The 25782-nt window shown below is 39.5% G+C and overlaps 1 protein-coding gene across 7 annotated transcripts in view; it reads right to left on the reverse strand.

Moving 5' to 3' along the window:
* DPP6 (dipeptidyl peptidase like 6) overlaps positions 1 to 25782 on the reverse strand; it is a 1357728-nt gene that overhangs the window by 183251 nt on the left and 1148695 nt on the right. For all 7 annotated transcript variants that reach the window (XR_006353239.1, XM_043966312.1, XM_043966314.1 and 4 more), the window contains exons 9-10: positions 8071 to 8225; positions 5705 to 5802 (exon numbers count right to left, since the gene is read on the reverse strand). Coding sequence is in view for 6 of the 7 variants with exons in the window: in XM_043966312.1 (XP_043822247.1) it covers positions 5705 to 5802; positions 8071 to 8225 (253 nt within the window). In the remaining variant the exon portion in view is untranslated. The remainder of the gene's footprint in view (positions 1 to 5704; positions 5803 to 8070; positions 8226 to 25782) is intronic.

The raw sequence follows: 25782 nt of genomic DNA on the forward strand, positions 1-25782 counted from the left end.
TGTTGGCTTTGTCTGAGCAGGTATCTCTACATGAATTTGACAAAAACACACAACCCCATTGTACATCATTTCCATTTACTTCCTCAACTCACAAGAGAGACCAGATAGTTTTGTTTTACAGTCCTGTGACAAGCAGTGACTGTTTTCAGATCAACAAGGGACAGAGGCACACCATTCCCCAGAGCCTGGTAATGACTGGCTCTTCCTCAAATTTGGTTTCTACATTCTGTTTATTGACCCCTTAATGTTGCCTTGTAGATGACTCCTCAGTGCAGATCATGATGGCTACCAGGTAACTGCAAATAGATATGGCAGATATCAGGGCTGTTGTGAGGCCCAAATGAGATAAGATGTGAAAAGGGCTTTGCAAGCCTTAAAACACTATGTGAATGCTAGATATTGTTTATCATCATTATCATTAATATTATTATTTTTATAGAATGGACTAATTTTAGTCCACAGAACAAGTCTGAGTCACTATCGAGCCATGACTATCCCTTACAGTGGTACTGGGAGAAGAAAATGACTGAGACAAACTAAAAGAATGGACTAGGGTGTTTAAATGATCTGTTAGGGTTTTTCACCAAGATTCAGCTCATACAGAGTGCGATAGGGAAATGGGTATCTAGTGCTAAGAAGTTTAGACCATGATTTACCAAGCCATGTGACTATGGATGATACAACAGGATGAGGAGAGTCTGAATATTGGCATCAGGAGAGAAAAATGCTTCTTTGCTTATTCATTGTTGGGAGTCACAGATTTTTAAGATTCTCATGACCACATAGGATAGATTGGTATTTGATCCCCTTGATGACCTCTTGGCAGGAAGACAAGCTTTTCAAAGACAAGTTGGGAGGGGTGGTTGAGGGGTTATTTCCTGGTACTTTTTCAAATGTATTACACTATTACTGTGGATGTACTTGAATCTTGCCTCTAAAAGTAGTCTGTGGAGGGACCACAGTTCCAGAATTCCCTATGCATAGACAGTAAAGGGATCTTATTCACTCAGACTGACCACTGACTAGCAACTGGTAGGATCGTAGACAGTTAAAATAGTTTTAATAAACATTGAAATTAAGTTAAATTGAATTCATTATTAACTGATTGATTCATATGAGTTCAACATTGTGATAGGTGCTAGATAATAGCAATAACAGAACAGTTCATGACTTTGAAAAGCTGATAGTTTCACTGGGAAGATATAGCTTATACACTTTGATTATATATGAGGCACTAAATTGGGCAGGGCCAAGAGAAGTTAAAGAAGGGAGAAAACAATGGTCTTGAGAATTAAGAAAAAGGTTTATGAAGTGAGACTTCATCTAGACCTTTAAGGATGGGTGGGATTTAGAAATAACCAAAATCAAATATCCAGATTATAACATTCTGGCTATTAAGATACCTAGATGGACACTATCAAGGACTCAATCTCTCTGGCATTAAAAAAAGAAAAAGCTGAAATGATCTAAACATAAGAACTTGCTTAGAGTAGCTTCTGATCCTCTTTGACAACCTCTTGGTGAAAAATCAAAATGCTCAAAAGTCTTTCAGGGATTATTTGGGATTATTTTCATACACTCAAACAGGAATACCTGTTATTATTGTTCAGTCATTTCAAGTGTGTCCAGGTCTCTGTGACTCCATTTGGGGTTTTCTTGGCAGAGCTACAAGAGTGGCTTGTTATTTCCTTCCCCAGCTCATTTTCCAGATGAGGAAACTGAGGCAATCAGGGTTAAATGACTTGCTTAAGGTCACCTAGCAAGTAAGTGTCTGAGGCCAGATTGTAACCCAAGAAGATGAGTTTCTCTGATGCCAAGTCTGGCACTCCATCGACTGTCCACCTAGCCACACTAGTTATTCCTGTGGATGTCCTTAAATCTCACCTCTCAAAGCAGTTTGTAGAAGGACTACAGACTATTATAAACTTTTATGGCCTTGCTATTGGTCTCTGACTTGATTGTTGGGTTATAATCTATTTACAGTAATAATAACACCAAGACAAACCCTTGAAGGTTTGTAAAACACTTCTCAAAACAACCCAATGATATAGGTAGTAAAAATATTAGGATCACAAATCATAGATTTAGAGCAAGAAAGAATCTTGAACAGTATTGAGTCCAATACGCTCATTTTGCAAAGGAAGAAACTGAGCTTCATAAAAGTTAAGTAATGAGCTGAGGGTCACAGTGCTAGTAAGTGTCTGAGGTTGGTCTCAAAACTGGGTTTCCTGACTCCAAGACAATTTTGCTTTCTGGATGATGGCTAACCAGAGCCATGGAGAGAACCTGAGAAATCTTGGAAAACATTCTCTGAGCAGCAAATGAATGTCACTTGTCAGCTGTCATAAACCCTAAGTATTTTACTTAGAGGAGAGATCTGACATACCTATGACAATTGCAAATGAAGGGTGTTGCTATCTTCAGCTGAATGTATCCATGAGCAATTGGAGCCTCATCTGGCCACCTACCAGCTTAAGGAGTAATCTGCCTGTACAGAACCTTGCAATTACTCCAATTGCCACAGCTATTGTGGTCTGGCAAATTTATCCCCTCTCTACTTCCTCCCTTCCCCCAAACTGGGGTTACTTATTCTCTGCTGTTTATGTGCTGTGTACATTTTACAATGGGTTTTATCTCCATATAAAGGTAAGCAGATTTTATTGCATTCTGAGTATTTGCTACAAAGGAGAGGACGAGGCAATGGAGAAGGAAAAAGGATAGCTAAGAACCAAATAGTCTTAGACTTAACTATGAGTCTATATTGAAACTCTATCTTTCTCTGGAGTCAAAAAGGGGCTTTGAATATAAGCTCCTTGAGGGATTGCCTGTCTTTTGTATTGTTCCTAGTACTTAGCCCGGTACTTGATAGATTTTTTTTCACTCAGTCATTTGAAGAAGGGTCAATTGAAATATTTGGCAGAATCCTCAAGATGCCCGGCCTACTCTATTATGTTAATACATGTGGTATGTAAACTCTATACCACTCTTGTATTTTGTCAACTTGATATTCTTTCTAGCATAATTTTGATTTTTAAAAAGTATTGCTCAAAGTTAAATGCCTGGGGTTTGTAACAACTGACATTAGATGTTTCAACCAACTTTCTAAGGTTTGGGGGTTGATTAATTTCTCTCAGGGGAAGGGACAAAGGGAATGCTTGCCTGGGAGTGGGGTGGGATGGTGCCAGCTTGTCCAGCCTGAGCTCTATATACACCTGTGGCTACACAGGGAGAAGGACAGGTACCAGACCTGTTACTCCATTGATACGGGAACCTTCTCTGGAATGACTGTTGCCCAGAGTCCCACACCTAATATGGGAAGTGATACTCAAACCCAAGTCTTCCTACAAAGGAGGTCTTACTCTGCTTTGAGATGAACTCTCAATCCACCATGCCATGCTGCCTCTCACAACTACATAACCATGTTAAATGTCAAGGGCAGTTATAGAAATACAAGTTTGTTTTAGGAATTAGAGCTATCATAATGAACTGAAGTCTAGTGCCCAAACCTGCAATCTTGACTGAGGCTAACCTTTCATTGTCTTTGAAGGTAGTCAGGCTTGAGGAATTGCTAAGTGAGATTTTTTTTTTCACTTAACTGAAACAGACAGCTAAAATTTTCTGGATGAACTTCCACATTAATGCAGCAAATTGACTCAACTGGGACCCCAGGAGCTTGGGGGAATTCAAAGGATAACTGTGAAACCTTAAGATGTCAAGTGGAGGGTAGAAAAGGGAAAGAGAGCAAGGTAAATAACTCCTCGATTGTCTTACAATCCAGTGAAAATGAACACTCACAAGGTCATCTCACCTATGCTGATGGAACACAGTCTCTCCATCCTTGACTGGAGGAGGAGACATATGACCACACTAGGTCTGGGACCTTTAATGATTCTTGTATTTAAGTGTTGATGCAATCATTCAATTAACATTTATTATGTCCTTACTGTACCAGGCACTGTGCTAAGTGCTGAAGACACAAGGAAGGCAAAAACACAGTCCCTGCCCTCCAGGAGTTTACATTCAAATGGTGGAGACTAAATGTACTCAACTAGGAATACACAAAATATATACAGAGAGCAAATGGTAGTAATCTAGAAGGAAAAGGCATTAGTAGATGAGGGACCAGAAAAGACCTGGGGAAGGTGGGACTGGAACTTAGTCTTAGAGGAAGCCAGGGGGACTAAGTGGCAAGTATGGGGGAGCTAACATGCACCTGGTATTTCCTGAAATGCTGGTGTTGAGAGAAGCATCTCCATGGTGTCTTGTGCAAACAACTTAACCTCACCAGGTCTCTATTTCTGCAACTGCAAGAGGAGAGGTTGGGCTAGAGCATCTCAAGTGTCCCTGTCAACTCAAAATCTATGATCCTTGGAAGCAATGAACAATGGGTTTGGGAATGGACTCAGGTCTAAGTCAAATGTAAGGAGGCAGTAAGGGATGGGGGTAAAACAACAAAAAATGACTCTGGAGTCTCAAGACCTGTATTCAAATCCCACTTCTGACTACCAATGTGACCTTGGGCAAGTCACCTAACTTGTAGTTTCATCAACCATAAAATGTGGGGATTGGCAGAGATGGTTTCTGAAATCCATGAGAGAGCTAGTGGTACAGGGGATAGAGTGCTGGGCCTGGAGTCAGGAAGACTTGAGAGTTCAAATCTTGCCTAAGACACTTACTGATTATGTAACCTTGGGTAAGTCACTTAACTTCAGTACCTCAGTTTCCTCAACTATAACATGGAAATAATAATAATACCTGCCTTCTGGGGCTTCTGTGAGGGATAAATAAGATATATTTGTAAAGCATTTAACATAGGACCTGGCACATAGTAGGTGTTAACCCCTATTTACCTACTGTATGTCCAGGCCTAGATGAGCTTTTTTTTTTTTTTTTGGTGGGGCAATGAAGGTTAAGTGACTTGCCCAGGGTCACACAGCTAGTAAGCTAGTAAGTGTCAAGTGTCTGAGGCCAAATTTGAACTCAGGTCCTCTTGAATCCAGGGCTGGTGCTTTATCCACTGTGCCACCTAGCTGCCCCAATAGTACTTTTAAGTAGCATACTTCCTGTCCTGCTTTGTTCTGCCCCCACCCTCTTCCCAGGGGTGTTTGTTCTTCCCTTTTATGTCTTAGAAACATCATGATATATACCATGTGGGCTTTCTCCCCTGATGGATACATTACAAATCATCACTAAATCTCAGCTTCTGTCTCCCCCTTTCCTGGTCCAAGTGCAAAAAAAAGAGGCTAATTCCAGTTCTGTATATATGGGTATATATAGTTGAGGTAAGGCATACAAATGGCAGAAAAGACCCCACTCTGAGTGGGGATAGATTCATTCTCCACAGCATTTGAGATGTTAACTCAAATTTAACCTTTTCACATGAACCAAGGCCACTATTCAGATGGCTCCCAATTAGGATATCTTTGAGCGAAATATTAACTTCCAAATAATACAATTATCATTATTTTTAAAAAGAGATTCCTCTACTATAGGTGTGCTCTGCTTTAAAGAAATTCTGCTGTTCAAAACACCCTGACCCTAACTTCCCAAAGACATCAATTATGGAATTAGGTCATACAATAGTGGAGAAACCTTCTGAAGAATGTCTGTTCCTGAGAAGCTCATAATGTCAAATATGAAATAGAATGATTAGAATATTGGGACAAAAACATGTGTGCTATGGGGAAAACATAAGGAAGCAAACCTCATTCTTGGATCATCTGGTGGTGTCATTTCCAGATCATGGGTAGGCCCATTTAAGCCGATGACATGTAAGGAAATGCTTGGATTTTCACATCCGGCCTAGGATATAAAAGGGAAGAGGGATATTATTAGTAATAATTGAGACAGTACTTTTTTGCCTTGTAAAGGGTTTTCACATTTAGTTCATGGACTATACAAACTTATAAACACCGTAAAACATACCCCGGGAAATTTAATTCTCATTGGAGAATGGCTGAGATACTCTAAGTTGGGATGTTTAACCCATAGCTGGAGGCTAAACTGGGAAATACAAGGAACTGGATTGATTTCCCTTTTCTCTCTCCTTCTCTCTATAGCACTATTCCCCGGTTTATCATCCATACCCTTATCATCTTTCTGAGAAAGAAGGAAAAATCAGAAGAAAGGGTGGAAAGAGGGAAGGAAAGGCAAAGATGACAGAACAAAGTGTTAATTATTCAAGAGTAGTTTTCACTGCTCACCAGTGGGATGAAATTAAGGCTTTCCAAAAAAAATCTAGTACATCGTTCTGCTTTGAGCTCCTCTCATCCTCCAAATATTGCCAGTTTGGTGGCGAGGTGTACCCACCAAACATATTACAGGCCCAAAATACAACAGTTTTGGCCAGGAAAGAAAGAAAAGGACACAGGAGAGAGAACATAAGTGGGTGGCCCAGAGGGTGAGCTCACCAACCTACTGGCAGTATAAAGCTTAGGTGACATGCAAAGAGTATATTCCTAGTTCCTAAGACTGATGCTTGGGTTCAGTAAAGGAACAAATCAAATACATTTTTCAACAGGTTGAAACAGGTTATTCTGAGGATCAGTTCCAGGTGAAGGGACTGCAAAATGCTTTTGGGCAGAACATGGAGACCTTCTATTTAACCCACAAGTCTCTGGTTCTTAAGGATTCTAGGGTTTGGCATATTTCATACTCAAGGGAACTTGTCCTTGGGTTTATAAGAAACTAAATGGAAAACCAGAAATGAGGAATCCCTACGTTTCTGCTTTGGTTTTTCCCCTTCAGAGTGTGAGGAGAGATGTTGTCATACATTCAGGGACATACTAGGTATGGAGACATCTGTGCTGCATTTCTCACACTACAGACCTCAAGAACTGGTTGAAACAACTGGGGATAGTTAGCCTTGGAGAAGAGAAGGACATGAGAATACTCTTCAAGTATTTGAAGGGCCATCGCATAGAAGAAGGATTGTATTTCTCCTGCTCAGTTCCAGAGGGTTATGCATGGAGGAATGATTAAAAAAGGCAGAGAAGAGGCAGCTAGATGGTACAGTGGATAAAGTACTGACCCTGGATTCAGGAGGACCTGAGTTCAAATCCAGCCTCAGACATTTGACACTTACAAGCTGTGTGACCCTGGGCAAGTCACTTAACCTTCATTGCCCCGAAAAACCAAGCAAACAAAAAAAGAGGCAGAGAAAAAGATAGAAATTTGATTTGGAGAAGACATTCCTAAGAGAGCTCTCCAGAAGTGACATGGATGTGTCCCCAGGAGATAGTGAGATTCTCTTACCAGAGGACTTCAAGCAAAGCCTGGATGCCTGCTTTGGTGGCACATTGCAGAGGACACTTCTGCTCAAGTAAGAAATGGGCTTAGGTGGTCTCTGAGCTTCTATGAAATGGTGACATGCCAGTATATTTCTCCTTTCACTTCACCCCACCATGCTCTGCTACTGGCTGCAGAATTGATTGTATCTGTCCTTGGATGGTGGCTACCATACCTACCAGTTGTGCACATGAGTATTTTCCCTTTGGTTTCATGCAAGTGAACTGCCATTATATGTTATAATGGAAAAAATGCCGAGTTAAGAGTTCAGAATCCTGAGTTCTGGTTCAAAACCTGCTTTTGATTTGCTGTGTGACTTGAAGCAAGTTGTTTAAACTCTCTGGGGCTCAGTTTCCTCATCTGAAAAATGAGGAGACTTGGCTAGATGATCTCTAAGGTCCCTTTCAGCTCTAAATCATATAAATATTCTATGATTCATGACTGAAGGAGGGAAAAAGGATGTGGGTAGGAGGCATATGTAGTCACCAAATCAGGGGAAAACAAGGTGGTTTTTTTTTTTTTGTACTCTGTTCTGAAGTTTAGTTAAATGACTAACTCCAGCTTAGACAAACACAAAAGGTAAATTTACCAACCATCAAATTTAAGTAAACAAAGATGGCAATTTAATGAGAAATAATTCATCTTTTCTCTGTTTATTGTAATGCTCCTAAGCATCTCTGATTATCACATCTCCACATCTGAGTCAGCTGAGAGGAGAAAGACTTATGAATAATGCAAGCAATCAGTTCAGCAGAAGGAAAGGCGGCATACCATTTCTCTTACCTTGGGGTAATGATAAGGCTTAACAGTGGGGTAGATGGCACCGGTGTAGGTAGGCAGGTCCATGATGGGCACGCGGGAATCATTGATTGTGGCATAGGCTAACCTAGTCCCGTCTGGAGACCACCAGTGCGCAATGTGGGTCTTTAAAATCTCCTCTGAGGAAAAGGAGAGAAAGGAGAGAAAGGAGAGAAAGATGAATAGGAAACAGGTGGAGCAGAGATCAATTCAGTGACATTACGAATGGTAGGGCATCCAAGAAAAAGCACGGCCTCCACTTCCAGGTGGAACAGTGGATAGAATGCTAGGCCTAAAGTCAGCAAGTTCATTCTTTTTTCAGTTGTGTCTGACTCTCTGTGACCCCATTTGGGGTTTTCTTGGCAAAGGTACTGGAGTACTTTGTCATTTCCTTCTCCAGCTCATTTTACAGTTGAGGAAACTGAGGTAAAGAGGGTTAAGTGGTCACACGGTCAGTAAGTGTGTGAGGCCAATTTGAACTCAGGAAAATGAGTCTTTCTGACTCCAGGTTTGGCACTCTATCTACTGTGCTAGCAAGCTACTTCTGGAGTCAGGTAGACTTACGCTCAAATCCAGCCTCAGACACTTGCCCAGATGTGGAATACTAAGCAAGTCACCTAAGCCCTGTTTGTTTCAGTTTTCTCATATGTAAAATGGGAATAATTATACCACCTATCTCCTACAGTTGTTGTGAGGATCAAATGAGAAAAGCACTTAACACAGTACCTGGCGTAAAATGCTTTGTGATATTAGCTCTTATTATATCCTCACAGTGTCTTAATCCAATAAGCATGTGATGATAGTCATCGCAGCAAAGAAATTTTTTTCCCAATTCAAACATTTGTTAAATATCTACTATACACTGGGCATCATGTTAGATTCTGAGGAGACAAAAGTAAAGTGATATGCTAACTTCACGGGGCTTACATTCTTCCAGTAGATACCAAAGGGCTAATCTCTAATAGACCCTTCAAAAAATTCAGTGACGATGACTGATTTGGAGACCGACATGTCTAAGATCTCATAATATACAGCTGAGTCTGGATTTGAGGTCAGGGTCTCTGATGCCAAAATGAATGCTCTTTTCACTATCCCACATTCAACCTCATGTCCTATACAATGTATAGTTCTCGTTGAATGCAAGCAGAATGTGAACCTCTGGGAGTCAGTGAGATCCTACTTCCTTAAAGGTCAATTCCATTCTGCTCACTATACTAAGGCAGGAAAAGGAATTCTGGGAAAATTCACCGAGGTTGAAACAAAAGCCATTGATGGGCTCATCCTCAGTAATCTAATTTAGAATTGGGAGTTTGATCAGCAGAGGCAAATAGTAGCCAATCAGTCAGTAAATTGACTGACTGCAGAAGCTCTATTGGAGGGAGGGATACCTGTGGGGCTAATGCTCTATGTCCGCATGAAGTTTATAAGCTAGAATCTAGCTCAGCTTGAAGAGGAAAATATGGCTGCATGTAGGCATATTACATTAAATTAAAGGGCATATAATTGACAGCACCAAATTGTATACACGAGCAGCTAGATGGCAAGATGGGTAGAGAGCTAAGTCTGGTATCAGCAAGTCCCGAGTCCAAATCCTGCATTAGTCACTAGCTATGTGACCCTGGGCAATGGGAAGACCTGGTTCACATCCTGTCTCAGATACTTTCTAGATGTATGATGCTCTCAACCTCAAATTCCATGTCTGTAAAATGGACATGCTAATAACATCTGCCTTGTAGCAGGGTGGTTGTGAGGATCAAATGAAACAATCCATATAAAGTACTTTGTAAACTTTAGAAGCATATAAATGCTAGTAATTATAATTAATAGTAGCAAAGAGTAGTAACTTAACAAAGCTTTTGGAATACAGCATCCAATATCTGACCACTGCAAGATGAGAAGCATTCATAGTGGCTTTAATAAACATTTTTATTTAAAATCCTGAGTTCCAGATACGATCCTTCCTTCTCTCCCCTCCCATGCCCTCCCTGAGGTGGCAGGCAATCATATATAGGTTATGCAATGCAATTATGTTGAATGTTATCATATTAGTAATTTTGTATAAGAGAACTTGAATAAAAGAAAAAAATGAGAGAAATAAAGTGAAAAATAGCATGCTTCAGTCTGTGTTCAGTTAATATCAGTTATTTCTTTAGAGGTGGATAGTATACTAAGCTACTTTCAATAGAGCTGATCACAAGTGAAAGGTCTACAGACTAGAGGAGGAAGAGAGGAAAATGGAGAAAAATTGCAAATGAGGGAAAAAAGGAATCAGTAATTTCCCCATGTCTTTAGATGGCTGGGAAAGGGACTTTCAAGTTCAAGTTTGGAAATGAGACACTGAAAATGACTTTGTAGACTTATCTAACCTATTCTCTTGGAAGAGTGAATAGTAGATATTCTAACAGATGGTAACCTGGAAAAAATAGTCACCATTTGCAATGCAATGAAATTTGTTGACGATCCTGTTCCATCCTAATGATATTGCAGGGCTAAAATGATATCTAGAAGTGAATAGCATTCAGGGAAATGTAGTAAAGAGGAAAAAATGGGATGAATGGAGAGGGATGCTAAAAAAATACATTCCAACTCCTAACAATAATGAGTCTTAGAGTAGTTTTCAAAGGACATTAATTCATATCAAACTCCTCATAAAATTACAGAACAGATGTTTGAAATGATTGATTAGAACAGAGAAATTCTTGAAAAAATCTGATTCTCAACTAATCAAATGAACCTTTCTAAGCCTGGGCAAGTCACTTAACTCTGCCTCAGTTCCCTCATTTGTAATATAAGCTAGAGAAGGAAATCACAAATCATTTCAGTATCTTCATCAAGAAAACCCCAAAAGGGGTCACAAAGAGTCAGACACAATTGGAAGGACTGAACAATAACAACTTTCTTATGAGTTCAGGACCATCCACTCAAGCATGGATGAGAGATACCTCTTACCTCCAAATCCACAGAGGGTCAAACTATATTCTTAAGCCAGATGGCAAGGCCATATAGCATAGATATGTTGTGTAAAGGCAGGCTCTTCTAATAATCCCCTCAACCCTCAATTGAGATTGCATCAGTGGTGCCAAATTCAAATAGAAACAGGGCCACTAAACCATAAAGCAGGATCTTTGCAGGCTATATATTGACTTAAAAACCACATAGTAACATTATCTATGTTTTATTGTATTTTTATTTATTTTGTTAAATATTTTTCAATTACATTTTACTCTGGTTCAGCATGCACTTGGGAGTGTTATGGGATATGTGTAGCACTGTGGGTGCTTGATATCTCTGCTCTACACTAATCACCTTTCAGATGATTTTGCAGGGGTTCTTAATTTATGTGTGTGTGTGTGTGTGTGTGTGTGTGTGTGTGTGTGTGTGTGTGAGAGAGAGAGAGAGAGAGAGAGAGAGAGAGAGAGAGAGAGAGAGAGAGAGAGAGAGAGAGATGGGTCACTTTGGAAGTCTGGTGAAACCTATAGACCCCTTTTCAGAATAATGTTTTTAAAAGGACAAAATTATATAACATAGGATTACAAAGGAAATCAATTATATTGAAATAATGGTCACAATATTGGAAAAAATCAGACTCCAGATTAAGAACCCCCGATTTAGAGAATAATAAATTTATAAGATGCTTTAAAATTTGCAAAAATATTCACGTATATTATTCTCATTTGCAACAATACTGTGAGGTTGGTTACCTAAAAATATCATTTGTTCAGTCATGTCTGACTCTTCATGAGCTAATTTCTTGGAAAACACCAGAGCAGTTTACCATTTCCTTCTCCAGATCATTTTACAGATGAAGAACTGAGGCAAACAGGGTTAAATGACTTGCCTAGGGTCACACAACTAGTAAGTATCTGAGGCTGGATTTGAACTCAGGGAGATGATTCCTCTTGATTCCAGGCCCAGCATTCTATTGACTGCACCTCTTAGCTGGCAAAAAAGTATTATTACTCCAGTTTTACAGATGAGAACATGAGAGAGAGAGAGAGAAGAAACACATTCATGATATACATCTAATACATCAAGGGCAGAGTTTAAACCCAGCTCTTCCTCATTCTGTGTCTAGAACACATTGCAAAACAAGCTTGGAGGAGGTCTTAGAAGCTGGAAACCCAGAGGCAGTGGGCAGGCCTGGAAGTCACAAACCCAGTTGACTGCTGTACAGTTGTCTGAATAGCATTAGAGTTCCTCCCAACTTTTCTTGAGACAACCCAAGAAAAGGCGATAATCAGATGCATCCTAACATATCATAGACTTATAATCTTCTTATTCTCCTCCCAGGTTCTGGGTTTTATTTGGCAGGTTTAAGAGAAATGAGCTGGGGCACTTTGAAGTACTCTGGACATTGAGGACTTGAGATGCTCAAGCATCTTTAAATCAACAGCAAGAAGAGATTAGCCTGTTACTGCACAATTCTAATACCATCCAGAAATTATGTTTTGGATTAAGTTCAATGATTCTATATCTGAGAGAACAGACATAGGCAAACAGACACTTCTCTTTGTATTATGTAAGATGGTTTCCAGGGGCAGCTCCATGGCACAGTGGATAGAATGTGGGGCTTGGAGGCAGGAAGACCTGAGTTCAAATCCAGCCTCAGACACTTACTAGATATGCGACTCTGAGCAAGTAATTTCACCCTATTTGCCTCAGTTTCCTCTTCAGTAAAATGAGCTGGAGAAGGAAATGACAAACCACTCCAGTATCTTTGCCAAGAAAACCCGAATGGGGTCATGGAGAGTCAGACTCAACTGGAACAACTCAAAACAAGAACATGGTTTCCAATCCAATCCACAATGAAAGTACCACTACAAGAAATCTGTGGAGTGTTCAGATTAAAAAAAGCAAAGGAGAGAAAATGAGTGAAGGTAATAAGAAGGGGGTAGGGGTAAGGTCATTAGGATGATTAAGAATAGAATCTGGCAGGCAGGACATGCAGGGATTTAATCTGAGTCGGGGTTAGTTGGAGCTGACTTCCAAGAACTCTCTTTTTCTGCAGATGTTTTCTGGCTTTATCCAGATCAATCATCACATCGATCAATCAACAAAATCAGGTCATAGAAGCACTTACTTATGTACTGAGCCCTCTAAGACAAAACATGAACATTCCCCACTCTCAAATCAGCCTGTTCCTTCTCTTGACTGCCAGTGTTTCCTGCATTGGTGATGTGAATTAAGCCTCCGAGGCTCTTGATGATGCTGTTTACTGTTTTCAGTTTGCTCCAGATCACCCCGATCTTTGTGTTTTTGAAGCCAGGCTAGTTGTCTAAGTTCAACTGCTGAGAACTCCCATTGATTAACCTGTGGTTTCATCATCTTGACCCTGGGCCCATAACTTGATGCTGATTAAGTCTGCTATAGCAACCTTGAAGAGAGGGCTTGAGCTTTTGCCCTGATGGGCAGTTCTGCAGGGTCACAGATGACATTTTGCCTATTACTTTGAAAATATATTTTATTTGAACTGAAGTCAAAGATCTCACAGTTCATCGAGGAGACCGTCTCAGTTACAGTAGTGACAAAGAAATAATCGAAATTCCTAGATGCTAGACTCTCAAGCCAAACAAAGCTGGGCTAGCCTTAGTTATTTTTCTAAGTGATGGTTCTTTAACACACTGTTCCCTCTGCAGTGGTTGGTTTTTTTTCCTCCTTTTTCTTATATTAGCAGCTCATTAAAGAGATAATTAAGTGTAAGAAACTAAGGGGGGGAAAGGGACCAAGCAAACGGATTCTTGACATTTTAGCATTAATTACGGATGTCTTTATTCTGCAAACATTTTCTCCAGAATCTCCAGCTTAATGAGGCAGTTGGCTTGAATGTGGTGTGCCAAGTGGAGTTTTAGAGCACAGTTTTGTAGGGAGAAAATCTATTTCTCTAGACAAATTTAATTGCCTGAACCCTCACCTTGGAACATAAAAGAACATTTTGCCACTCGTGGAAAAGTAATTAACTTAGAAAAACCTGAGGAGATTTCTTTCCCTCGCCTACATCTACCCCATCAGTAGAGCATCTTGGAGTTGAGGACGAATGTTATGTTGAGGGCTATGTGCTATTGAATACTGTCATATTTCCTTTTAAGAAGACAGAGAGGTATGTTAGTTTGGTGTTAGCCCATGGAAGTGGTTGGGCTGGCATTCCTTGTGTTTTATCACAGTATTTTAAAGGATCAAATTTCATAAAGTTGCCTACTTATGAAATCCAGCCACCCTACAGATGACAGGACTCCAAGGATCAATCTATCCAAGAGGATAAAAATCATGAAGCTACATATACAGAGGGAGTATGGTATAATAGAAAGAACATACCCCAAGTGCAAAGCCCACATCTGCCACTAACCATTTTTGTGAGTGTGGGCAAGTCCCTTCACCAATGTGTGCCTTGGTTTTCCTCATCTGTAAAATGGGGTCGGGGTGGGATTTGTTTGGACTAGATAACCTCTAGGGTACCTTCCAAGTCTAGATCTGTGATCCCATGAGCCAAAGTAGAAGACAAATGGAAGAAAACTTGGAATCCTTTTCCATTTTTCTTTCTTTCTTTCTTTCTTTTTTTTGTTTTCAGCATTTGTTTTTTGTAAGATTTTGAGTTCCAAAATTCTCTCCCTCCCCCCCTTCCCTCCCCCTTGCTGAAGCCATCAAGAAATCTGATATAGGTACAATCATGTTAAACATATTTCCACATTAGTCATGTTATGAAAGAATAATCAGAACAAAAAGGAAAAATCTCAAGAAAGAAAGAAAAAGTGAAGAGTATGTTGAGATCTGCATTCAGATTCCACAGTTCTTTTTCTGGATGTGGAAAGCATTTGCCATCATGCTTCTTTTGGAATTGTCTTGGATAATTGTATTGCTGAGAAGAGCTAAGTCTATCATAGCTGATCATCATGCAATGTTGCTATTACTATATACAATGTTCTCCTGGTTCTGCTCACTTCACTCAGCATCAGTTCATTTAAGTCTTTCCAGGTTTTTATGAGATCTGCCTGTTCATTATTTCTTATAGTACAATAGTATTCCATTACATTCATATAGCACAACTTGTCCAGCCATTTCCCAATTAATGGGCATCCCCTCAATTTCCACTTCCTTGCCATGATAAAAAGAGCTGCTACATTTTTGTACATGTGGGTCCTTTCCCCCTTTTTATGATCTCTTTGGGATCCAAACCTAGTGGTGGTTTTGCTGGGTCAAAGGGTAGGGCAGAGTTTTATAGCCCTATGGGCATAGTTTCAAATTGCTCTCCAGAATGGTTGAATCAGTTCACAACTCCACCAACAATGCATTAGTGTTCCAATTGTCCCACATCTTCTCCAACATTAATTATTTTCCTCTTTTGTCATATTAGCCAAACTGATAGATGTGAGGGGGTACCTCAGTCACTTAACTTAATTCATAATTGGGGAATGACTTTTATTCTTAGAAATTTGATTTGGTTCCCTCTATATTTTAGAAATGAGACCTTTATCAGAAACACTGACTGTAAAAATTGTTTTTCAGTTTTCTGCTTTCCTTCTAATCTTGTTTTTTTTTTTATTTTTGGTTGGGCAATGAGGGTTAAGTGACTTGCCCATGGTCACACAGCTAATAAGTGTCAAGTGTCTGAGACTGGATTTGAACTTAGGTCCTCCTGACTCCAGGGCCGATGCTCTATCCATTGTGCCACCTAGCCGACCCCTTTCCTTCTAATCTTGGTTGTATTCATTTTGTTTGTACAAAACCTTTTTAATTTAATGTAATCAAAATGATCCATTTTGCATTTCCAAATATTCTATATCTCTTGTTTGGTCATAAATTCTTCCCCTCTCTATACATCTGAGAGGTAAACTATCTTTCCTCTGCTAATATGCCTATGGTATCACTCTTTATATCTAAATCATGTACCCATTTTGACTTTATTTTGGTATATGGTGTAAGATGTTGGTCTATGCCAAGTTTCTGCCATACTACTTTCCAGTTTTCACAGAAGTTTTTGTCAAATAGTGAGTTCTTATCCCAGAAGCTGGAGTCTTTGGGCTTATCAAATAGGAGATTACTATAGTCATTTACTACTATCTCATGTGCCTAATTTATTCCACTGATCCACCACTCTATTTCTTAGCCAGTGTCAAGTAGTTTTGATACCTACCACTTTATATTATAGTTTTAGATTTGGTATGGCTACACCACATTCCTATGCATTTTTCATTAATTTCCTTGATATTCTTGACCTTTTCTTCCTGATGAATTGTTATTTTTTCTAGCTCAACAAAATAATTTTTTCTAACTTGGAAAAATGTAACTAATAATTTCCTTCCTTCCTTCTTTCCCTCTTTCTCTTTCTTTCCCTCTCTCCCTTCCTTCCTTCCCTCCAGCTCTCTCTTTTTTCTTTCTTTTCTTTCTCTCTCTCCTTCCTTCCTTCCTTACTTCATTCCTTTCCCCTTTCTACAGATAGCCTTTCTCAACCCTTCCCAATTCTATTCCTTTTCCTCTGATAATTATTTCCTATTTATCCTGTATAGAGCTTGTTTTCACATATTCATTTGTTGGTTGCCTCCTTCATTAGACTGTGAGCTCCTGGAGGGCAGGGCATATCTTTTGCCTCTTTTTGGATCCCCACAGCTTAGCACAATGCCTAGCACATAGTAGGTACTTAATAAATGTTGAATGATTATCCACTCTTGATTTTAAAGCCTTTTGTAACCTAGTCCCTTCCAATCCCTTCCAGTGACACTGGCCTCCTTGCTGTTCCTGACACCAAACATTCCATCTCCTGGCTTTACTGGTTTCTTTTAAATCTCAGCTAAAATCCTATGTTCTACAAAAAGGCTAATGTCTTCCCTCCATGATTTTTTCCAGTTTATCCTGTAAATATCTTGTCTGTACACAATTGTCTGTATAATGTCTCCTCTAATACACTGAAAACTGCTCAAGAACATGGGTTGGTTTTTTGCCAATTTTTGTATCCTCAGTATTTAGCACCATGTCTGGCATTTTCATAGTAAGCACTTAACAAATGTTTGTTGATTGACTAAATGGTTAATTAACTAGAGAATAAGAAGTGTGGGAAAAGGAAAAATTATGACTTTTTAAAAAACTCACTTTCTGGATGTGCTGTTTAAGTTGGAGAGGTTAAAAGACTTGTCCTAAGTTCCATAGCTGGGAGAGAGCATAATGGGGAATAAGTCACCTACATCAAGAATGGGTCACAATGCAGTATGCTTCTTACTATATCAAAGCACTGTATGCAGTGGGTATTCATTAAGACACTTGTGAAGGATTGGCATCCCAGAAGAAATAACAGTTGTTCTAAAAGTTATTTCCTAATCATCGCTTACAGTACATGCCATTCAAACCTAACCTTTTGGCTTGAACTACCTAAATAATTGCAGGTAGCTCTCCCTTCACTTGGGCTCTAGTGACCTAATTCCAGTATAGCATTTACCTGTGGATTTCATTACTGAGGATGCTCAACTCAACCCTCATTTGAGGTTTCAGAGATAAAGGGCTACTTTCCCCCCAACTTCATAAAAAGCCATTATTAGTGTATCACTCAAAAGGCCACATCTCATACTGGACCAGAAAACATAGAAGTTTGTCAGTAGGAGCTATCAATGATATAGATATTTTTCAAAAGAACTCTGAGAATACAAAGTATATATAGAGGAAAAGGCAAAGCCTTCTGAGGGAGAAAATCCAAACCAACCAACCAGTGATCATCACTGATCCATTATATAAAGACAATTACTTATCTAACAGGAGCCTGCTGTTAAAAGAAAGTCACATACTAGATTGTTTTAGCAAGGGCAAGCTGAGTCACCTAGACACAACCCCATTTTCCCTCTCTGAAATAGCACCAGAATCACCAAATGGTGGAAGAATTCGAATTCTCAAGAGCCTGAACACCCGGATACACAAGCAGTCTCAAACACTTATAAAATAGGGGAGCCCAGGCAAGTCACACAAACTCTCTCTCTCTCTCTGTTACTTTCCTTGCCTGTGAAATGGGGATAATAATGTCTGCATTGACTATTTTATCCAACTGTTAGGAGGAAAATGCTTTATAAATATTTCATCATTACACAGTTATTACTATTTCTCAATATGAAAATGCACAGGCAGACACACTTTTAAACAACAGTCCTCAAACTCTTAAGGCTCATTAATAAGAACCCCAAAGAGCTTTTATTTATGTGGGCTATATCCAACTATATTTACCATATAAGAAAAGAAAACTCATATTTTAAACATATTAATTAATTTATCTAAAATAATCTATATATGTATAAGCAAAGAGGGTTTATTCTTCCCAGACCCTAAATTATTTCTGGCTACAAATTAAGCTTTTAGGGAAAGGCGGGGAGGAAAGATTATCAGGAGGAGATAGAAGAAGATGGTACCTTTAACAAGTGGCAAAAAGGAGCCCCTTTGGGGCTGCCTGGCAACAGTGGGGTCTCCTCATTTCTACACACCATCAGTGGCCATTATATAAATAAACCCTGGTTGGCTGATTGAGTATACAGGAAACAAACTGATGTGAGATAGTTCAAAAGGCAGTGCTGCTTACATATGTTTAAGTATGTGTATATGATAACATCTTTTTCTCTCCCTTCCTCCCATCGGTCTTCCCTTCATCCCCTCCCAGCCTGGCAACCTTATTTTGTTCCAGCAAAACTCTCTCACAAATTCCCTCCACACTCCACATTCCTCCCCAGACTCTAAATTGCTACACTGATGTAGAGAAGGCATTTAAAGAACGAGTGGATCCTCATCAGGGAAGATAATCAAGTGATAATCAAATGTGTGCAAAAATTAGATAAGCAATGAGCTGGAGGGTCCAAACCTCTGAAGGAATGAGACTTGCTAGGGACAAGAGAAGCTCTGCTGGGGGCTGTGGGTGAATAGGAAAAAAGTGGATTTAAATGCTAGATAAAAATAGTGTATGCTGGAAACTTCATTTGCTACCACTTATTTAGTTTCAGGGGAGACAGCACTAGATTGGGGGTCAGAACTCTTTTTACTAAAATGGATAGATCACCTCAGGAAAGTAATTTCACATCTCTGGGCATCAGTTTCTTCCTTTCTAAAAGGAAGATTCCCTTAAAGATCCATCCAGCTCTACCAATCTACTATTCAGTGGTTTTAGGACAGCTATTTACAGAAAGAATGCCAATATATGTTTCCTAGGGCCTTGAAGATTCAGGAATTTAGGCCTACCTGCCAGGTGCCCAGACAGCACTGAAGTAGATGGTTGCCATGCTTTTAAAGCCTCTTACTGATGGACAAAAGGCCCTCAGAGATTGGCACGAATGTGGATATTTAATGGACATGGGTCTGATAAGAAAAGCTGTTTACAAGGAGCTTGGGGATATGAACACTATTGTCTGAAATACTGACCACTAGCTCAACTGGTAAGCCACGAACCCCATATCAAGAAACTTCCTTTCCAGAACATGTCATTAAATCCATATCAATGTGGTGAACACTTGTACTCAGGATGGGGCCAGGTGCCAAGTAGGATATTTGTCCCTACCCAGAAGGGTCTTACAATCTAATCGCAAATCTTCACCTTTTGAATAAGAAGTTTTTAAAGGCATTTAGAAGGCAACATTTTCTTCTCTCTGAAAGGAATTTTACCCTTAATGATTCATTAATTTCAGTATAAAAGACTTCCATTTTTAAGAGACCCCAAGAAAATGAAAGACATTTGGGGAGATTAAATCTTGAACTTTATCACCTTGGCAGGGTACAAGGCCTTGCTGGAACAGAGACTAAATATTGTTGGTGACTTGGGATGGGGGAGAAGGCTCGACAGCACCAAGAAAGAAGAGAAAGGACCTGGAAGGAAAGGGCAGAGGCTTCCTTGACAAATCATTTCCCAAGAGCAGCCATGTACACACAATATATAAAACAATTAAGGATCCATACTGTACCTAATTAAGCATTGGTTTAAATATGGTGATATACTGACATGTATAACATGTAGCACAAGAAGGGCTCTCAGAAGTTAGGAAGGAGAAAGGATAGTTTTGGCTGGGGTTTTGGGGTTATCTAAGAAGGTTTTGTGTTTGGACTTGAAATGAGGCTTGAAGAATAAGTAAGTGGAGAGGGAAAAAGAACATTAAAGGAAGGTGGAAGAGCATGAAAAAAGTGGTGGGTAGGATAGAATGAGTGTAACTCATCTAGGGGACAGGGAATGGGGCAGCCTCAAGGAATAGTAAGAGCTGATGGTGGTCAGGTAGGGTGAAGCCAGATCATACGTAGTCTTAAATGCCAGGGAGGAAACAGGTCATGATCTGCCAAGTCTCTGTGGGTTTGGTTGCCCTACTCATAGAGAACATAAAACTATCACACCATCCTATGGCCAGTGACAGCTGGCATCATGCTGAGCCAGATTGGAGCCAGAGGTCATGGGTATGAATCCCAGCTTCCATGTGAACTTGGGCAAACCACTTCATTGCTCTGGATCTCAGTTCCCTCATCTATATAAAGAAGGGGCTGGATTAGAAAATCAATAAGATCCCTTCCAAACCAAGATCTATTATCTTATAATCTTGTTACTCTCTTCCTTTGACAACTTGGCATATTGAGATTCCTAGTGTGAAAACTCCTTTGGCTAGCATCTGACACCTTCCATAACCTGGTACCATCCTGCCTTTGAAGCATTAGCTCATGTCACTCTCTTTAGGGACTTTATACTCTATTCAAATTGGAAAACTGATCTGCAAACATGACTCCTACCTTCCTACTTCTATGTCTTTGCTCATGCCATTTTCCTGGTATTCTAATGTCTTCTTTCCCCCTTTTCACATGTTTCATTCCTGCCCAACTGAAGTAATGATAATAGCTAGTTTTAACAAGGCATATTTAAAAGTATACGGTCCATTTATATAGTATATTGAAAGTTTGCAAGCACATAGAATATTTGTAAAATATAGTGTATAGTTGCAAAAATATATACTATAACTGTAAAGTTAACAAATATATAGTATATTTGAAGTTTGCAAATCACTTAATATGTCATTGGATCCTCACAACCACCATGAAAATTAAGTGCTATTATTATTATTCCCATTTTATAGATGAGGAAATTGAGGTTGATGGAGGTTAAAAGTGCTTTGCCCAGGGTCACACAGTAAGTATTTGAGGCAGGATTCAAACTCAAGTCTCTCAGACCTTAAATTTAGCACTCTTATCAACTGTACCATTTAGCTGCCTGGATTTGGAGGCAAATGTTATGTTCTCCATGGAGACATCCTGATCACCTGCTATCCTTGTAGCAACTTTCCCCTTTAGCCCTTCCAAGCACAGTTTTAAATGTGCTTGTACAATATTATGCATTAACCCAATGTAATATAATGCATTAAGACTATTTTAATGTCTTATTCTACTAAAGTGTAAGTTCCATGAAAATGGTGGGGGGAGGGACCACGTATTATCTACACATTGTACATCTCCAGTCTGTGGCACTATGCTCTGTACCCAGGAGAAATCTAAACTTTCTATTTGTTGAAATTTGCTTTATCAACAAGGGTAAATGTGTTATTGATCATTTTATTGGTCCAAGTGCCCAGGGAAGAGGAAAATGACATGTACTCCTTGCTTCCTGAAGAGGATCAATGTCGATTATCATTAACGTGCTGAGAGTTGTTTATGATCTAGGAATATAAATGTGGCTATCAAAATGTAATTAAAGTTATTTTTTAAAAGACTATACAATTGCAGAACAAGTATCCTCTCAAACCAATCTCCATTATACCCAGAAGAAAAAGAAAAAATAATCTTTCATTTTGTGAAGAGAGTTAAGGGAAGCAATATCAGACTTCCAGAGCTGGATCTTTTAGTTAACTTGTGAAGAATGCCAAAATTTGTTTTTAGTGGCTGCCCCTTCCCTTCAATAAAAACACACAATTCTCTCCAGAATTTTCTTTCTCTTTCTTACCTAACAAAACCTGATATCATTTAGCTGTGGTTGAAAAGAATCTGATGAGGGGTGGATTAAGAAGGAAGCAAGTACCTACTATGTGCCAGGCACTTTGCTAAATACTTTACAAATATCTCATTTGATCTTTACAACAACCTCAAGAGGTAGGTTGTCTTATGTTGTTGCTGTTGTTTATCTATCTCAGCTCTTACTACACCCATTTCACAGAAGAAGAAACAAGCCAATGGAGGATGAGTGACTTGTTCAGGTCACACAGCTAGTAAGTGTCCGAGGCCAGATTGGAACTCAGGTCTTCCCGATGCCAGGCCCAGTGCTCTATTATTCACTGTGCCATCTATTTGCTCTAGTGCCCAGATTAGTGCCCAGCTGAGCTCCAGTGCTCAGCTATTAATGATGTTCTACCCATCTCTAGCACATCATAGGGATAAACGCTGAATTTGTGATTTCATTTATATAGGGCATTCCCAGGTCCTACCAACATAAGATGGTACCTTCCCTACAATTTAAAATTGTCTAGAGCACAAGGAGAGGTTGAGTGATCTGCCCAGGGTCCCAAAGCCAATGTGTCTTTGGCAGGACTTCAGCCTGAGCTCTCCTGACTTTTAGACCAGATATTTCTACACTAGGATAAAACTTCCATGTGCCCCAAAGAATGAATTTCCAGGAGAAGAATTTCAGCTTATAGAAATGCCCAGTGGGGAAATATTTAGGAGAAGTGAGATTCTTATAATACCCCTCAGATCACAGCCACATAGGTGGCCACCTGCACTGCCCACACATGAGGCTGGCCTTGCCAGGGGAATGAGGAGGCATAACAAAACAACTCTGCCCATTGACCCAAGTCTCAAAGCTCAGTGACTAAGATGAAGTGGGTCCTGCTACTACTTATTCATCCAGCTAGGAAAGCAAGACTAGGGACATGGAAAAAGGAGACCCTACTCTAGTACTAATTCTACTTCTACTTTTATTTAGAGTTAACAGATGATTATCTTATGGATTCTGATGCTCTATACCTCAATCCTAGTATTCTTCCTTCATAGAAAACCTGGCATCTAACCTGCTAAGGAGGGGAGAAAGGTGGTGATGGCCTAATATCCCTATTAATTAAAATGACCTGAAGTCAGTCTGGCATAGTGGAAAAAGCATTAATGTTGTAGGTAGTAGACCTCTGATGGTACAATTATACCTGAAAGACTTTGGAACTTTGGTCAATATAGTGACCAATCCTAACTTGAGAAGAATGATGAAGCATGCCTTTTGGTAAGTAAGTGGACTAGAGGTGGAGAATGAGATAGTATATGTAAATAAGATATGATATATAGTCAGGCAATCAGAAAGTATTCATTAAGCATTTACTATGTCAAACCCTAGGGATATAAAGAAAGGCAAAAACATGCTCCCTGTCCTCAATAAGCTCACATTCTAATGGGGAACACAGAAAGCAAATACTTATGTACATACTAGGTATGTATAGTGTAAATGGAAGGCAATCTCAGAGAGAAGGTACTAACATTTGGGAGAAGGGTTGGAGATCAGGAAAGGACTATTATAGAAGGTGGAATTTAAGCTGAGTCTTGAAGTACTTTACAAACCTTAAAGTACTACATAAAAGTTGTTATTATGATTGTTGTTGCTATGAAATATACATTTTTGATAAAGGTAAATATTCTAATTTGTTTTGCATTATGAAAAAAACAACTTGAGGTATGGGAAGTCAGTGGAAAGTGACAGAAAGGCAAAAAAAGGGAAGAAAAGAACATCAACAAAATGGAAATAATAAAGAGAAATAACAAAACAACACTGAGAAGGGAGACTCAAATGGACAATCTGTAAACTGCCTTGTTAGATTTAATAAAAAACATTTTCAAAACAAGTTCTATACCTAATAGCAGCTAATGGATTAATGCACCAGCTTTTTATTTTTGGTTTTGCCTGTTTTTGTTGTCATAAAAAACCGCCTTACCTGTGAGGCCTTAAGCAAGTCATTTCATCACTCTAGCATTTAGTTCCCTCACCTGTCAGAGAGGGTCAATAACTCTGCTCATAACAATCTCACCAGTTATTAAGAGGATCCAGTAAGATGAAACATTTGCAAGCATCTTGTACAAACATCAAGTGGGTTGTACGATTGTCTCTACTATGTAATAAACTCTGTAATGGGAAGGCAGTTGTGTCAAAGTGTGGTGCTTTATATGTACCTACAAGTCACCTTACATGTGTAATGTTTACTGTGCATATCTTACTATGCTAGCTATGATCTGTATCTGTTTCTCAAGGTGTGATGGTACTGTAAAAATACCTATTGCAATCCAATTGTACTGCAAAAAAATTTCACTGGAGGAGCATGAAACAGACTGACTTTAGCCATTTCATGTTGGGGAACAGGACCAAATTCCTACTGAGATGCTCGTTGGAACAAAATCCTATCTTTTACCCATTGTAAAACAGGTGTTTTCTCTACCAAATAGCTGAATGAAGCAGCTTCTGTCCTTCCTGGAGGACCAAAGGGGTCTAGGGACATGGAGTAGGGACACCTCTGGGTGGCCCACAGGCCTAGAAGCTGGCCCGAAGCAGTGATGCATTGCTAGATGGCCAACTGGATTGACTAGCTTGGGACAGTGACCTCACTGAGGGCTGGCGCCCTGAAACTGACTAAACTGTGGAGTTCACACAGCACTCTTCACTGACAGAAATAGTGTAAGCGTTACCTAACTTGAAGGATGACCTATTAGTTTAAAGATAGCTTTGCTATTACTTCCATAAAATTACAGATAAATAGCATATTGAAACTTGGAAAGGCCCTTAGAGTTCATATAATCCTATGCCCTAACTTAAGACTCCCAGTCTACTGATGACTTGTCTGAGACTGGTATGTTCACTTTGTTAGAGCACAATAGTAATGAAATAAGAATGGAAGGTTTGCTTCTCATGAATATTGTAAATTTCATTCTTTTTCCTGGTCATATAGCCCAAGTGGCAATTCGTGGAAACAGGAATTCTCATTTCCCTCCTCTACCTCAAGAGTTTCTAAGGGTCAGAGCCAAACTATTACACCTATAAGAAAATAAACCAAACTTCCAAGCCTATGCCTAAACAATGGTGGGTTAGCTGTGGAAATGCCAAATACATGATGATGTAGAGTCTAAGATGGAGGAAGAGGCAAGATTTTCTGCACTGTGAAGCCATTTTAAAAATCTATCCCCAGGTCCTTCCTAGAAAGGGGGACTCTTCCATCTTACTCAGATTCTGCTTTGAAAGGCTTTATGACTTCATTCTTCCAAATTGGGGAGCACAGTGCTGCTTCATGCAAACCAGGCAAGCCTCTTCTACCTTTGGACATGAAAGTGCCTCTTCGTATGTGACCATAAGATGTTTAGCAAAGATTTAGCTAACAACTGAAAAGGCCTTTCCAGAGATCCTATTGAAAGGCATATATTGCTCAGAAGAGTCAAAGGGAGGATGCTTGAATACAGTTAAATAGACTATTGATTTCCATCACTAAATTCCAATAAGATATTTCATCTACATAAATCAAATTTTAAAGAAATGTGTAATTATATCTGGGGAAAATCTTGAAGATGATGCTTAATTTGGGTGGCCTCATTTTCTCACCTTTCTATACCTCTGGAAATTCCCTATTTACTTTAGCACTCCTTGTCAATTCCTTTCCCTCTACCCTGAAGTGACTACACCCTTCCCCCAAAAGAGCTTCCTTTCCATCCATTCATCCTCTGGTTTCCCCCTCTTTCTCCAGTTATAAGATGGCAGGGACC

The sequence above is a fragment of the Dromiciops gliroides genome, chromosome 5 (genome assembly GCF_019393635.1).
Source record: "Dromiciops gliroides isolate mDroGli1 chromosome 5, mDroGli1.pri, whole genome shotgun sequence".
In the NCBI taxonomy this organism is placed as follows: domain Eukaryota; kingdom Metazoa; phylum Chordata; class Mammalia; order Microbiotheria; family Microbiotheriidae; genus Dromiciops; species Dromiciops gliroides.